This window comes from Gymnoscopelus microlampas, assembly GCF_963454915.1.
Source record: "Gymnoscopelus microlampas genome assembly, chromosome: 16".
Taxonomy (NCBI): Eukaryota; Metazoa; Chordata; class Actinopteri; order Myctophiformes; family Myctophidae; genus Gymnoscopelus; species Gymnoscopelus microlampas.
This window is the reverse complement of record NC_139953.1, coordinates 9,772,478-9,790,265: the sequence shown is the minus strand read 5'-3', so window position 1 is coordinate 9,790,265 and position 17,788 is coordinate 9,772,478. Positions and strand designations below refer to the sequence as shown.

General features: G+C 42.6%; 1 protein-coding gene across 1 annotated transcript in view; it reads left to right on the top strand.

The window, feature by feature from the left end:
- The first annotated feature begins 4,049 nt into the window (after window positions 1-4,049).
- Window positions 4,050-17,788, top strand: part of pex7 (peroxisomal biogenesis factor 7) — a 104,812-nt gene continuing 91,073 nt past the window's right edge. The window contains exons 1-5 of the mRNA XM_084083093.1: window positions 4,050-4,401; window positions 6,598-6,655; window positions 7,437-7,587; window positions 7,862-7,939; window positions 8,033-8,141. Coding sequence (XP_083939219.1) covers window positions 4,284-4,401; window positions 6,598-6,655; window positions 7,437-7,587; window positions 7,862-7,939; window positions 8,033-8,141 — 514 coding nt within the window. The 5' untranslated portion in view covers window positions 4,050-4,283. The remainder of the gene's footprint in view (window positions 4,402-6,597; window positions 6,656-7,436; window positions 7,588-7,861; window positions 7,940-8,032; window positions 8,142-17,788) is intronic.

Genomic DNA, 17,788 nt, shown 5'->3' with positions numbered 1-17,788 from the left:
TGTTTTGTGATAATAATCTAAATCTACAAAGTAACTAGTAACTAAAGTTTTCAAATAATTGAGTAAAAGTACAACATTTGCCTAAAAGTATTGAAGATTGGAAACGCTCCAGTAAAGTATAGATTCCTCAAAATGGTACTTAAATACAGTACTTGAGTAAATATACTTAGTTACTTTCCACCACTGTACAGCAGCCATCAATTAAAAAAAAGGTGAAAACCTGACTTTTAGAAAATGTTACAGCATAACAATGGTTGCGTGTAATGTGATTTCATGTATTTTTAGTATGGTAAAATACAGTCGTTATTCATATATCATATAATTTGATGTACCAATGCCTGTTCTCTGATGTTTTGTTTCCTTCGTCTGAGACCAAGGACCACAATAGAAACAAGACTTTATTGTGTTTACGAAGTTCTTGTTCCTGACAAGCATGTCTGTATTTCATGTGTTTTCTTTCAGCCAAAATGTCAAATAAATCATATCAGATAAAATCTAATAAAAGAATTGCAGTCGGTCTGCTATTCAGCTCCATACACAGTAAAGTCCTCAGTGTTAATTTGACCCTTTTGTAACTCTGAGGAGAGTACAAATGTAACCACATGGATCCGTACGGGTCCATTTGGTTACATTTGTGCACTCCTCAGAGTTAAATGAAGAATGAGGATTTTACTGTGTAGCAGTCAGTTTAGTTATGCTGGCTGTCAGAGTCGTTGAATAGATGTTCTGTGGACCCACCAGGGGGTGAGACACACACACACACGCACGCACGCACGCACGCACGCACGCACGCACGCACGCACGCACACACACACACACACACACACACACACACACACACACACACACACACACACACACACACACACACACACACACACACACACACACACACACACACACACACACACACGTGCACACGTGCACACACGCGCGCACACACGTGCACACACACACACACACACACACACACACACACACACGCACACACACGCACACGCTCCATGACATGCTGTATCCTAAATGATTTGGACTTGAGATTTCACCCTCTGAACCCCTGCTGCTGTTTGCAAGACTCTAAACGTCTGTCTGTCTGACTTCCTATACCTGTCTGTCTTTCTGTCTGCCTGTGTGTCGTCTGTCTGTCTGTCCGTCTGTCGGTTTCTTACTATCTGAGTTGCCGTCCACATGTCTGTCCGCAACTGTTCCCAAGGCTCTGCCTATCTCTTTAACTTTCTTCATCTCTCTCTCCCTCCCTCTCTCACTCTCTACCCCCCCATCTCTCTGTCTTTTCTCCAGCCAGCTTTTCTGTTGGTGATTTTTTTCTCTGTTCTCTCTTGCCCTCTTTCTAGCTTGATATCCATTTTCCTGTCATGTCTCTGTCTATCTCTGTTCAGTTGTTCTCTCTCTCTCTCTCTCTCTCTCTCTCTCTCTCTCTCTCTCTCTCTCTCTCTCTGTGTGTGTGTGTGTCCATGTCAATTTGATTGCCTCCGTGTCTTTCCCCTTTATTTCCCCTACAACTTGTTATGCAACAAGGAAACAGCAGTTGCCGGTTTGGACATCAGGCAGACAGACACTGTCTGCTCTGTGAGAGAGAGAGAGAGAGAGAGAGGGGGGAAGAGAAAGAGCGAGAGAGACGGTGAGGGTGAGAGAGAGCCCAGGGGTGTTGGCAATGTCTTGGGAACAGGGTGATCAGGACGTGGGAGCAGGAACACACACACACACACACACACACACACACACACACACACACACACACACACACACACACACACACACACACACACACACACACACACACACACACACACACACACACACACACACACACACACACACACACACAGAGAGAGGAGAGTCTGGGCTGAGAAATGGGTCACTGTTGGCCAGGACAGATATAATTACATAGCCCCCCATTCTCCATTCACACACACACACACACACACACACACACACACACACACACACACACACACACACACACACACACACACACACACACACACACACACACACACACACACACACACACACACGCCGCTGTGCGAGTTCTGAAACCCTGTTAAATCACACCATTTATGTATCACTATTATAATCACCTAATCACTCCCATCTGCCTTCTTCACATCTTTTTCATCCCTTCTTTTCATCCCTTCTCTCTTTTCTGCCTGTGTTTCAGCGGTAGAAAGTACAATTACTCATACTGTACAATACATGAGGCCATTTTTCAATACTGTATACATCCACTAAACTACAACTAAGAGGCAATTATTGTACTTTTTTACTCCGCTACAATTATTTTCGAAAAGAGCCGATCAAGCACGAGCCTAAGCTTGTAGATCGCTTGTATTTTCAAAAAATGTTAGTACTTTTAATTTGGTACTCTACATATAAATGTTTAGATGCCAATACTTTTGAATACAGTACTTTTACTTGTAACAGTTTTTTTTATTTTCATATTGTGGTATTGCTACTCAAGTAAATAATCAGCGTACTTCTTCCACCAGTTTTCCATTATCTCTTTAACACCACAACTAGATAAGAAGAGGAATTATTCAACATCAATACAGATGTCATGCAAATACCTGTGTGTGTGTGTTGGTGTGTGTGTGTGTGTGTGTGTGTGTGTGTGTGTGTGTGTGTGTGTGTGTGTGTGTGTGTGTGTGTGTGTGTGTGTGTGTGTGTGTGTGTGTGTGCATGTGCGTGCATGTGTGTGATGACTATCACCACCGTGACCTCTGCATGTTCTATTTTTACACTTGTTGACCTTTAAACTTTGGTTTTCATATTTAGGTTCATAAACACTGGGAAACTAGTTGGGGGATTCCACAAGAGTGTGCGTGTGTGTGTGTGTGTGTGTGTGTGTGTGTGTGTGTGTGCGTGCGTGCGTGCGTGCGTGCGTGCGTGCGTGCGTGCGTGCGTGCGTGCGTGCGTGTGTGTGTGTGTGTGTGAGAGAGAGAGATATATATAGAGAGAGAATGAGTGTGTATTTGTGCCTGTAAATGCACAGAGTTATTGAGAAATGTGTGCACAATAACATTTTACTATTGTGTTTTTGGTGTTTTCTAATTATAACTCATTCACCCATTCATTCATTATTTTCTTTCTTTCTTTCTTTCTTTCTTGATTGATTGAATACTTTATTAACAGTTTGTAAATAGTAGCCTACAGTGGTAGGCTTATACAATGATGCTAAAGGGATAACACAAAAATCCCTAAGGGCTTGTTTCTATTGTGGTCCTGTGATCCTGTCTTTCTTTCACATTCAGATCAATCATTTAATTCCTTGTGGGCCCAAGCGTGCACTATTCTAGCCATAAATTATGGATACGAAAAAATAAGAAGAGTATGCCGTTAGTTATACCATACACTAACACTAATACTAACATGTATGTTCTCTCTTTAATGGCCCAACTCAACCAACACAACGGTTTATGTAGAGCAGTGTCGCCGCCTGGTGACCATCCACGAGAGTTGCACTCGCAGACCTATTTCTTTCCGCGTTGGTGTGTCAATATAACCATGTATCATGGTTTGCACCTTTTGCATTTAAGTTCCGTACATCTACATAAACGTTCAAATTTCAAATATAAAGTACTTACCCCATGACCATAGATGTTAAAATGATGTACGGATCCTCAGAAGTACCTGTATATTCCGTGTTGTTCAATAACAAGCATTTTAATCTGACTGGTGGTCATTTTCTCATAGAGTTATAATGTATCAACGTGCAATACACCTTCCAACCAATAGGCTCGCATAGTTGAAAGCCTTTGGAGAAAATTACCTTCAATTGGATTAAAATGCTTTTTAAGTAACAATACGGAAGATACGGGTACTTCTGAGGACCCGTACATAATTTTAACATCCGCAGCCATGGGTTAAGCACTTTATATTTGAAATGTGAACGTTTAAGTAGATGTACGGGGCGTCAATTAAGAAAGCGCAAACACCAGGTTGAAGTTCATCCATGACTGTCAATGTGACAGTCACGTTTCAGGGCTATAGTGTAGTGTGTCAGCTGACCAAAACAAGGAAGTATAGAGGAGGAGTGGAACCACAGCAGCTCCACCGTTTAATGATAAAACAACGTGTTATTAATGAACACTGTTCATTAAACAAGTGTTATAGCCGTCGTGGAGACTGAAGCACAAATACATGCACTTCACACGCAGGGAACCTGACTTCTTCGTTACGACGTTGTTGAGGTTGACACGAGGAGAGTTATAAGACATATTAAACACATTGGCTTCATGTGGCGTTAATTGACAGCAGGTGACATAATGACAGCGGCGGTTAAGTCGTTTCGGGGTCCAGGACGTCATGGCTACGCGGTGGAGGTGTCTCCATTCATCCCCAACAGACTGGCCTGTGCGACGTCCCAGTACTATGGCATCACTGGTGAGAATTATGAAACAAGACATTCATATTCTGTACTGTAAACCATTGGTTTCCAAAGTGGGGTCCGGGGACCCCCAGGGGTCCTTCAGCACTTTGGTCAACCTGGTTGTTTTTAAATGTGCTTTATAAATAAAATTGACTTGACTTGAGGGAGTTCCAGGGGGTCCCCAGCTAAATGATGGATAGTTAGGAACCAAATGGACCCTTATGGGTCTCTAACTGAGAGTGTACAAATGGAACCAAATGGACCCTTATGGGTCTACTCTGAGAGTGTACAAATGGAACCACATGGACCCTTACGGCTTACGGGTCCATTTGGTTCCATTTGTACACTCAGAGTTACATTAACATTGATTTTACAATATAAATTGGGGTCCCAGAGATAGAAATGCCATTAAATGGGGGTCCGTAGCCCTAATGCATGTCAAACTGGGGGTCCTTGAAATTAAAATGGTTGAGAATCACTGCTAGAGCTGTAAAAAATCTTCTCTTTTGGGGGCGTCCCTGGCATATCTTATCAAATGGGGGTTCGCAGGCTAATAACTGTCAATTTGGGGGTCCTTGACATGAAAAGGTTTGAGAACCACTGCTGTAAACTGTGTTAAAGCCCAACTGCAGGTGGCGCTCTTACGTTTTACTCATTTTGAAGACCTAGGTGGACATACAGTAGTAACCCAATAAACTATGGAACAGCAGATTTTATACTGGTTAAAGGGGTTCTAAATCATTTTCAAGTAAGGATTCCCAAATTGATATGTATTTGGCCATGGACCCCCCATTTGAAAATATTTTAGGAACCCCCATAAGAGAAGATCTTTTAATGGGCCAAAACATAAGTTGTTAAACTGTTACTTATTTAGCTGATGAGGACTCCCTGAAAGCCCCTCAAGGACCCCTGGGGGTCCCCAGACCCCACTTTGAGAAGCACTGCAATATGCTATATGGAACAGTAGAATGTAGACGGTATTTACACTGTAACTGTGTGGTTGTCCACTTGATCACTCTGTGTGTGTGTGTGTGTGTGTGTGTGTGTGTGTGTGTGTGTGTGTGTGTGTGTGTGTGTGTGTGTGTGTGTGTGTGTGTGTGTGTGTGTGTTTTTCCTGACATTATTAGGTAACATGTTGGGGAATTTTCAGAAGCTGGCATTCCCATTTCCTGTTCCAGTTAATTTTTCCCATAGCTTTACTTGAGTGGCTCAGCTGCAGATTTCAACTGGGAACACATGTGGTGTCATTATGTGTTTCCAGTTCAAACCTGCTGCCGATCCATCCAACAATCAAATAAAGCTATGAGAAAATGAACTGGAGCAGGAAACAGGTATGTCACCTTATGCAGAGAGCCCATTAGATTCTATAGAAGTGTCATGGGCAGGTTTGCATTGGTGATTTGGAAAGTGGTTGCACTCTATTTTAGTGACGTTGCGCGCAGGTCGCTTAGTTAACACCCACACTACAGGTAACACAATGGGCAATTGATATGCATCTAGGCTCCCTCCTATGTTAATTCATTAAAAAACCTGGTACCAAAGTGATCCTGGGCGCAACACTCCCCCACCAGCCTAGGGAGCCCAGGGCCGAGCTCATGTCTCCTTCAATGCATAACAGCCAACTGACCTACTTGTCACCTGACAACGTAGCGCGTGGAAGGAACACGTTATTCCAGCCAGTTCCCTTCTCCTCCATCAGGCGCCCTGCTGAGGTGGTATAGCGACCAGGATTACTACATGTTTTGTTGAGTGTATTAACTACCCTGAGAGACACAGGGAGAACATGCAAACTCCACACAGAGTAGGCCCTTTCGCCAACCCCACCTTAGGGTATGGGCGGTGATGACGCGGAGGAGAAGACACGACCCCAGCGCCCACAGCGTTCCCGGCGGGAATCGAACCCAGGACCTTATAGCTGTGAGGCGATAGTTCCCCCTGCAATCCTATGTTAATTCATGCTGGTGTGACAACCGGCAGTAGGCAGCCGTTGTTAACTTTGTTGAGGTTTGAATTTAAGGTTGTTTTAAATCAATGCATTGCTTGCGCGTGCTCCAGCTCAAAATAGTGGTTTGCACGGCATGTTAGCCCGTCCCATGACCAACGCAACCCTGGTCATGGGGTTAGGCCGGGGACATGAAATGAATGTAAGTGTAAGTGCAGTCAGTCAGTGCCCCCAAGAGTTTAACACATGTGTGTGTGTGTGCTTTCAGGTTGTGGTACACTTCTTGTGCTGGAGGAGACAGAGACGGGGATCTCTCTTGTAAGAAGGTAAAAACTCTCGTGCTCTCTGAGCTCTCATAGCTGTGAGAGTGTACATATGCAACCAAGTGGACCCATTTGTACACTCTCAGAGTTACAGACCCATAAGGGTCCTTTTGGACCCCTGGTGGTACCTGGACCCGACGTTGAGAACCGGTGTTAGTTCACGACTGCCATTTAGGGCTGCATAATATGTTGTTTCAGCATGAACGTCACGATACAGCCTACACAGCAGTGGTGGAAAAAGTACTCAAATGTTTTACTTAAGTAAAAGTATCAATACATATTTTTTCCTATTTTCCCCCAATAAAGAACTTTTTTTTTGGTAGACTTGATGTGGTCTGATCAATCAATTGATCAATCAATTGGTCCAGAATGTCTTTAATTATTACTGTGAGGTACAGATGACAGTGAATAGCCATTCTTGTACGTTCTCTAGTTGTATTTCCTTGTACCGTACATGTAATAATAATCATCTCAGAGAGAAGATAAGTCATTTAGCTGGGGACCCCCTGGAACACTGTCAAGGGTCCCTGGGGGTCCCCTTACCCCACATTGAGAACCACTGCTCTATAGTTTGTTTATCATTTGTGCAATTCGAACCTTTTTGTGTCTCTGTCTGTCTGGGTTTGTGAGTATTCACACACTTGTGTGTATTTCTAAATGTATTATGTATACCTAATGATAATGTATTTCTGCATGTGGGTGTGACTGTGTTTCTGTGTGTCGTGTGCACGTGTGTGTGTGTGTGTGTGTGTGTGTGTGTGTGTGTGTGTGTGTGTGTGTGTAGTTGTGAGTGGAGTGACGGCTTGTTTGACGTGTCGTGGAGTGAAGCCAACGAGCACATCCTGGTAGCAGGGGGCGGAGACGGAACCTTGCAGCTCTGGGATACAGCCAATCACAACGCACCGCTCCGGGTGGCCAAGGAGCACACACAGGAGGTAGCACGCACGCACGCACGCACGCACGCACGCACGCACGCACGCACGCACGCACACACACACACACACGCACACACGCACGCACACACACACTATTAGGACTTGTAATAACAGTTTGTTGTGATAATAATACATACAGTATGTGTATGGAACGGTAAAATGTAGATGCCGTTTGTTGCAATACGCAGCAGCCTAAGAAGATACGTGTGTGTGTGTGTGTGTGCGTGCGTGTGTGTGTGTGTGTGTGTGTGTGTGTGTGTGTGTGTGTACACAGGTGTATTCTGTAGACTGGAGTCAGACCAGAGGAGAGAATCTGGTGGTTTCTGGTTCCTGGGACCACACTGCTAAAGTGGTGAGACCTACCTTCCTTCCTCCTTTCCTTTGTTAATTCCTTCATTCCTTCCTCCTTCATCATCATTAACAGTGTTGTTTTGTGTCTTCCCAGTGGGACCCTAACCTCGGCCAATCACTGACCACCCTCAAAGGTCACGAAGGGGTCATCTACAGCACCATCTGGTCCCCCCACATCCCAGGGTGCCTCGCTTCAGCATCAGGTGAGACCAACACACAATGGAATCTGCAGTGGATGGATGGGTGGATGCAGACTATGCATCTACGTATCAGAACCAACTTTATTGTCACATCACAGGTTTACAGGTGTAAAACAGAGGGTAAAATTTGTTTTTGTGCGAGTTCCATCGTTTTTGATGTTTCCATGAAAGTGGAAGAAGAAGAGGGGCAGGGGGAGCAAGGGCAAGAGAGAGAAAGGAGGGCAAGGAATGTCACTTCAAACACTAGCCATGTTTTAAATGAGGAATGTAAGTTGCTACCTTCAAAAAAGACAAAGTTCAACAATTCAATAAGGTCAGACTACAATAGTCCCTTTGTTGATCAGTCGATTTTTGAGGCTACATTTAGAATCTGACCACGGGTACGCAGAACAGTGAAGGATATCTGATAACAGATGAAGAAGCGCCGCGTGGGTCCGTAATTATGCAAACAGGTGCTCTTTGGAAAAGGTTTAGTTTTCATAAGGCGGTGAACTTAAAGAAGGTCCAAGGCAGCCCACAAATAGTGCCCACAAGGATCTTCACATGACATCACTTAACCATCGGAACAGAATACACCTTAACCCGTGCGTGAATACACATTACATACCAAATAGAAAACTGCACAATACAAAATAAATAAAATACATCAGGTTGGAATACAGAACCCAAATTGAAAAAAATCACGCGTTGTATACGTATATAGGTATGGTGTAATAGGGCTTTAGTATATTCTGTAATACAGTATACAGAGTTTGAGTGGTGGAAGTAAGGAAGTGAGTGAGTGAAAGAAGTGAGTGAGTTATTATAGTTAGTTGGACGCTACTGTCTTCTTACCACTAGGTGTCAGTGTAACAATGTTAATGCAGTCATCCACTGCTCTGTATTTGAAATAGATGTTGGCTTAATTTGATTCGATTTCAGACCATAAAGGACGTAGACCCATCACTCAGATATTATTTTTTAATTCTTAACTTTGCTAATTTGTTCCGTTTGTTCAGTCTTGGACAGTTAGATGTTAGATTAATGCCTTTATGGACTAAGATACCTGTTCTAATTTTACATTCCCAGCATTCTGTTTTCATCCGGTGTTGTGAAATACAACACGCAGTCATTTCCTCACACAAACGGAAAGATCCAAAATAATCACACACACAGAGTCCAAAAGCAAAAACATTTAGTCTTCTCCTCTGGGTTTTGTAGAAACCCTAGCCAAAACAAAAACCTCCTTCTTTAAAAGCCACTTCAACAAATTACCTTCTTTAGACCAAAATAAATCACTGGTTTGGACGTCCGATCCGGAACTGTTCTCATCCGAGTCGTTTTCCATTGCAATCAATCAACGCACACATACTGCAAACTTACTTCATTATTATTATAGATTTAATTACAGTAATACAGCTGTAAGCAAGAGATTAAAATGCCTGCCTCTGGAATCACGCCTACACTAAGATTGCCAGGAAGTAATTCCCCCCAGAACCTTCTCTCCGGGTGCCTCCCTTATCTCTTTAAGACCGGGAACGCATCTGTGCGTCATTTTTAGATTTCTTTGGCTATTCAAAAATAGCAAATATACAAGCTTGTAGATCTGCTATTTTTGAAAAATCATGAAAAGTTGTGCAAATATTTGAATTTCTTTCTTTTTCTTTTGACATTTGTAACTCAAATCTTTGCTTCTGGGGGTTCCTGGAACAAAATATTTTACAAATGTTAGCTTTAAAAAATATGTAATCCAAGATTTTGCCACGGATTTTCACTTTTTTTTCAAAAATAAGATCTACCGTGTCTTAATGGGTTATATTATATTATGCTGTCTCCCTCCCAGTGTTACTGTATCCTTCTCCTTTTCTCCCATTGTAGTCGTTATGCCAATTCCTGATTTCCCCAGACACCTACTGCATGTGCATTGTTACTTCTCTTCATCCCTACTGGCTCACCTGCCAGCGAGGAGCCCCCACCGGGAGGATGTGTCGAGCTTACTCCTCCCGTTCAACACCTGCCTGCTGACAGGTGCCGTGCCGTGCCGCTCCAGCCTGTCGTATAGGTTCATTGACAAAGATAGCCCGGCTTCCCTCTCCCACGAACACGGGCGATCGTGTTCGTACGGAGGCTCGATCGGTAGGGCTGTCACGATTACAAATTTAAGTTGACAATTAATTATCTCTCAAATAATTGCGATTAACCATTTAATTGTGTTTCTGTCGTTGAAAATGAATGGAACATTATGAATAAAAATTACATATCTGTTTGGCTTTTTAGCTTTCGGAAACAAAATTTGCACAGGGCAGATATGACAAATAACACATATTTAATTACTTTATACTTAAAAATAAACATTAGTAGTGGAAATAGCGGATCTATAAGCTCAAAATGCGACGCGTTTTGAGCTTATAGATCTGCCATTTCCACTATTTTTGACATTTTTTGAAAATATATGACATTTTTTAACATGGAATTGATTATGACGATAATGACGATTATGCAAAAAATAATTACGATTATATTAAATAATTACGATTAGACGATTATGTAATAATTGTGACAGGCCTATCAATCGGTGGCACCGCGGAGGATTCAAACCCGTAGTCTCCGTGCTGGTGAACAGGTACTTTACCACTCTAGTCTTGTTTTATCACTCCTGAGAACTTAGAAACAAATGAATCGCTCAAGTACCGAAAACTCGAGATTTTCTAAACTCCACCAAAGAGGCGATCTTAACCGCTCCTCCCCTTCTCCCCTTCAATCAGGAAGTGAGTTTGAATTAAATCAGCTTAGTTTTAAGATGACAATAGGAGTCAATCAGGTTCATAACCAGAGGGAGTCCTCGGATTAGCTTATCCATTTTATTTTTACGGGGATCATACGGTAACTTTAAACTCATTTGCGCTCATGACTGTATGGTTGCATCACAGTATCTTGATCAGATTGTGGTCCAATAGGAGGCTCCTCTGTGCCTGCTGCGTTGGTGCGGTATCAGTTTGTGGGAGTGCAGGGGAAGTGGAACGAGTTGGCTTAATTAGTTTGAGTTAATTGCTTCATTGGAGGGAGCAGGCTGCGGGCTTGACTCGCTGATGTAATGTCAAAAGAAGGATGTCGTGACTTTTGGGGAAGTTCATGTTTTGAAGCAGAGTAGAGGGGGCCTATTTGGTCCATTTGGTTGCGTTTGTAAAAGAGTAAAATAGTTAAGTTAACACTGAGGATTTTGGGTTGTATTTATTTTTGAACTGTTGTTTGTTTCATGAGTACATCCACACAGAATGTGAATAATACGCAGCAATAAAGAGGTTGATTTTCCACCAGGAATACAGGCATCAACTTGTATGGATGAGGCATCAACTATATGAACAGTTTTGAAATATCAGCTGGAGATGTATTTATTTATTTATTTTCGAACAGGCGACTTATGTAGAGTATCATTTCTGTAACCGCCCCTTCTCCAATGCATAATAGAAAAAAAAGAGGTCTGCTTGTGCAAGTGCGTGTCCATGTGTGTGTGCATCCAAGTGTGTCTGCTGTACATGAATGCACGGGAGGGAGTGAGCGCCGTTCTTTCCCTTATTATATCAATCGCCCCTTTAATAAAATTGGAGGCAAGTCGATGAGTTGACATGATAGTGGGAACGACCATTTCCTCCAAGGAGCCGATGGCAGCTTGATGGACGCTATCAGACTTTAGCATGGGTTTTGTGTGTCTGTGTGTGTGTGTGTGTGTGTGTGCGTGGGCCACTGTAACATCTCAGCATGGGGAGCTCAGTCATCATCAGTAATGGGTTTTTATGGAGGCACAATTCTCAGTAAATGGCTTAACCCATTTAATCCGGGAACGCATCTGTGTCATTTAAGATTTCTTTGGCTATTCAAAAATAGCAGATATGCAAGTGTGGCACCGAGTGCTGCGCTATGAGCTTGTAGATCTGCTATTTTTTGAAAAATCGTTTTTTTATCATTTAAAAAAAAAAAGTATCTTGCTATAATCAGTGGTTCTCAAACTTTTTTCATGTCAAGGACCCCCAAAATGACATGTATTTGGCCGCGGACCCCCATCTCAAAATATTTTGTAATAGGGACCCCCAGAAGCAAATATTTGAGTTTAAAAAGTTCCCTTTAAAAAAAAAAAAAAATCAAATATTTGCACAAATTCTCACAATTCTACAAGCTTGCCGCGCTATGAGCTTCTTTATCTGCTATTTTTGAATAGCCCAAAGAAATCAAAAAATGACACAGATTCTTTCCCGGTCTAAATGGCTTAACAGCACAGGCCCGAAGGGCCCGCAGAGCTCTGCTACAGCAGTTATCTGATCACTTCACCAGTGTACTATGGCCCACAAAAGGCTGTATTGCTGTGCTGGATCCGCCTGAATATGACTACGGTAAAACATATAAATGTATGTATATATGTATTTATTTTGCATCCAAAGTACAGTACATACAGTTATGCATACATTAACATTTATGAACCCCCCCCCTCGTCCCACCTTAAACATCAACTATTCAGGGAAAAGGAGAACGAGAAAAAACGAATTATGGTCACTTTCCAGGAATTGCATAAAAGTCTCTTATATTTCCCTGAATTACTTTAATTCCCCTCTGTCCACATAGGTTAACTTCTGCAAAGCAAGGAAGGACACCATTTCCCGTACTCACATCGCTGGTGTACGGCTGTCTATACTTTTATACCTCAATGCAAGAAGCAGCCATATATCAGTCACTCTCCGACTCCTATCTTGACGCAGCAATGTATCAATCACTTTCTTAGTCTGAACTATGCAGACAAATAATGTATCAATCACTCTCTAATTCTGAAGCAGCAAGATATCAATCACCGCCCTAGCCTGAAGCAGACACACGTCAATCAAGTGATCAGGATAGATACCTACGGGTGCAACAGTTAATCAAATCAATTGATTATTTAAAAAATATTGTTGATTCAATAGATAAAGGTCATGCCCAATGGGAATTATGGCAAATGGGAACGATGGTAGTTGGGAGAGCATGCCTCTCTGGTTATGCAGTACCCGTTTGTACCTGTTGTCAGAGTACTTAGTGCAGTATCCTTATCATAGTGCTTGGAGGCCAATCTGTGAAGTCAGTACTATGATGCCAGTTGACATCAGGGATCTCCATATATGGGCATAAAAGGGATACTGGCACACGCCAAGTTTGAAGTCGGTCAGTCGGACGGTTCTTGAGGTTCGTGGGGACACATGGACAGACAGACAGACACACATGCACGCTCAGAGATTCCGTGCATCTATAGATAGACACTCCGCGCATCACTCCCTCCGGTCCTTGGCAATATGCACGCCAAGTTTGAAGTTAATCGGTCAGGCAGTGGACATACAAACATGTGCCTGGTTCCAGTCAAATCTGCCATTGAAGAAAAAAACCCTCAGCAGATTAGTTCTGGCCCCTCTCAGTTGAGATTGGATTTCTCTCCCTCCGAAGTTGTGAGGGACCAATCAGGGCCCAGTATGCAAATATGGGTCGGGTTTATCACCAGAGGCTTTTTTTTATCCGCCTCTTGGAAATGCACGTTCCATACATAGATTCCAGACTAATATCTATGCAGTGATATTAGTCTGGCCATGCCAGGCTAACACGAACAGGTACACACAGAGATTCTGGGGGGAGGAAATCAAATCTGTTTTTCTCGCCCTTTTCATAAATAACTGGGAGCTTCGGCTAAGAGATTTGGTGTTGAGGGAAATACTAGCGGACCTAGTACAGATACAGTACCTGGGGGACCCCGGTGTAATACGAACATAGCTTTTAAGTCCGCCCTGGGGGCTAATTGTGGCTTCTTTCTCAAAATGTATTATTGATGTCCGGCCAGTATAGACACAGGAAATTCATACGCTGAAGTTTCTGAGAGTTTTGAAATTAACCTGGGCAGAGATGCCATTTCCCAGCAGTTCTTACTGCTTGTTCCTTGTGTTGTTTCATTCTCAAGATGTGAAATAAAGGCATAATAAAATACTTTTCACACCTGGTGGTTACATTTGGCTATGCTGCCATTTGAACAACAGACAATTTATTGGACTGTAAATATAAAAGCAGAGCAGTGCATGCATGTCCCCCATGTCTCTGTTCCGACAGGCAGTAATAACGCAGGGAGAGTGTGTGTGTGTGTGTGTGTGTGCGCGCGTTCGTCTCGCTTTGAACCCACCAACTAAGCGTTTGCACATGCGCTTTATTGCGGGCAAATGTTCTCGCCAAACCTGGCCACAGCGGGACGTCTGCTCAATGCCCTTCGATGACACTGCGTGCGCACATGTTTTTTTGTGCCCACAGCGGAATACGAACTTAACGTGCGCGGCCAGTGAGTGTGTACTGTATGCGAAACACTCGAGGCTGTTGGCCTGTATTTTACCCACCTCACACACTTTGCTTTTGCTGCTACTATCTGGATGCATAGTCACAAATTAATTACAGTACCTTCATTCTTCAACATATCTTTGTCATTGCCTTCGAATTGATTGTCCCCCTGATGCAACTTAAAATTGCTCCTACTTACTGCTGCTGACTACTTCACTGTTAATGTTCATACTACATATTACTCATATATACTGTATGTCATTTCATTTTACTAGTATTACTTATATTTGTTGCTGCTACAACCATTTTTCTTTTTTACTACTGCTTCTATGCTGCTACGTGCTACAGATTGCTGCCAAATACACGTTTCGTTTACTGTTACAACATGACAATAAACCATGTAATCTAACAATTTCTCATTTCCATCACCAACTACCCTTCTGTATACCAAATTCTCAACTTGCATCAATCATACCCACCACTCAAAACACCTTCAGTGCTCACTACATGTACACGATTAAAATGTAGTTTTCACCAATAACTCAACACTGTGTTAACCACACAGAAAATCTGCACACGCCCGAAGGGCGCTTTTGTCTAGTTAATTTAACCCATTACTGATCAGTGCGCAGTGCATGCTCGAGTGGAGACATCCATACACTGCTGTTTGGCTAAATAAAGCAGTCAAGTATCCATGACGTTTATCAGAGATAGCCTGCGGCTGTCATCATAATTTGAAGGTTTATGGAGTGATTGATGAATGCGTAAACATTAATGGATGAAGGCTGGTGTGTGGTGGGCTGTTTACCTATCTCCGATCTGTGGTCCCGTGGCCAAAAGCCACCATGAAGATGACTTGCGCTGGGAACAGCTACGGCATTCGAGCGTCAGGTTTATATCTTTAACTGAGGTTGCACATAACTCCAGAAAGATGTATATCCTACCTACTTTAGGCTACCCAAGTTCCCAACTTGGGTAGACACATTGGGAGACTTAACTCCCCATGAAAATATTTCAGTGCAGTGGTCCCCAAAATCCTCTTGCATGTATGTGCTCATTATGTCTTAACAGAGCCAGTACAGCACTTGTTGAAATTGCTGAATGCATGCAAAGAATTAAGCATCTAAATTGTAACGTTGTAAATATGTTATATTGTTTTTAATTGCTCGATTTTAATTGCTTGTACACTTGGAAATATCCTACCAATTTCATATGACACATCAGCGTTGTATGCCTTTACAAAATATATTTTTTTCACATGTATTGTTAGTTTTATAGCCACAGTATACATTTTTGTAGTGAATACATATGTTTGCCTGTCAGAAGGTCAGACAATGCTGCACCGCATGTCTACAATGGAACAAACTGGTGTAGCCTAAGCCTAAACGACCTGAGGCCACATGTGACATTTGAGCGGGCCGTATGCATGCACAAGTCAAAGTCACGATAGATTGATAAATCCCGGAAGTGATGGTGAGCGTACACCCGTTTTTTTGGTCTGCCCAAGCTTGATAAATGAGGGCCACTGTACCTAGCTCTCAACTTATGGCTCTGACAGATAGAAAGCTCACATCACTTGAGGCAACTTGTCGTCGAAGGCGGGAAGATTTGAAGCATCAGAGTGTTTCTATCTTTATATTCAGCTAGAACAGTCATCTAGGCATATAGAACAGGTACTTTTGTACTGTATCTCTTTAATGAGTTATTCCTCGTCAATATTTCTGCAGTTTAAAGGGCTGACATCACTAGCTACTATACTTGCAAAGGACACAGACAAACCTACTGTATTGTTTTTCAGGATCTGTGCATACCTTCGTCTATTTAATACAAAAACTGATTTGTGTTTCTCAAAAGAGAATGTAGAATGGTCAAACAAGTGAAAACACAAACATACATAGTCATTTTGATCATGTCAATGCTGAGATGGCATATACACATTTTATTTTGACGGTCTGTGCCCCTCGATGATGTTCAAAAATAGAACTGAAATCTGAAAGACGTCCACTTGACACCTGCAGTGAGACTACAACTCTGGGCTATCATTATAGCCCCTTTCCACTGCAGCTTAAGCACCACACCACACCACACCACACTACACCACACCACACCGCATTAAAATATCTACCGTTTCCATTACACAAAAGTACCCCTGCTCAAATCCACAGGTATGAGTAGCAGACTCCGGTCATTCACACTCATTTGTAATGTAAAATTTTGCCTAACAATGGAATGTAGGTGAGTGGCCAACTGTCCTGTATACAAATGCAAATCACCTGTGCACGTGGCCCAGCTTGGCCTAGCTCAGACCTACCCAGGACTGGGTACTTTTTAGGCACCAGTTTAGTACCACTTACACACCACTCTACCCACTTCCTTGTAGTGGAAACCAAGGCACAAGTGGGCGGTGTGGTGTGGGGTAGGGTGAGGCCATGCATATGGAAAGCCGCCATTCTGACACACTGTAGGTCTAGCTCCAAAGCTTTAATCATTTTAACCTCGAGATTGATCAGCTCTTTATAGTGAGTGTTTGACTTAACTTCTTAGACCCTCGGGTCCCTATTCTGTTGCGAACATGTGGCGAAAATAGCAGATCTCCAACGTCACAACGCGTTGCAATGTGTGCTTGTAGATCGGCTATGAGATGTAGCCGATCTGTTTGGTTCTTGGAGCCATGTTGTTTGCAGGCGTCACCCAGGGTCAGCCATAGATCTCTTGCATCTAAAGGGTTAATGAGATGGGAGCCTGATCAGATAATACGATACTGATCACTTTCATTCACACAGTAGGATAATGAACTCATGGAGACTGCAAAGTAATCAATGCGTGATGATTTTCTATAAGTACCTGAATAACATGAAAGCTCCTTTTTGTCAGGATGAAGCTTCCTCCACACATCAATTATAATGAGATCAATTATAGATAGAAGCCAAACCTTTATAGCTGGCCTGAGGGGGAAGTCATTCAATGTACCCAGCAGCACATTATAAATAGAGGATATACAGTAAGAAATACATGACTGAAAAAATGTGTGACTGTCCTCATACGCCTTGATCAGCATAATTTGGGTTTGTTTTGTGAATCACAATAATACCCCCAACTGGCCGAGAGTTAAATGGAGCGGAAAAAATAAAACTTGCACTTTTAAAACTTTGATAATATCAGTCAAATGCGATCTCCTTCAGGAGAATAATTTGAGCTTCAAGTAGTCTGTTTGGACCCCTCCTCTGTCCATTTGGACCCTTGGTAGTCCCCGGACCCTACGTTGAGAAACAGGGCTTTAGCTAATGGGTTCAGATCATATGCGTATTTAACGATTATGTCATGGCAAAAAGTACTTA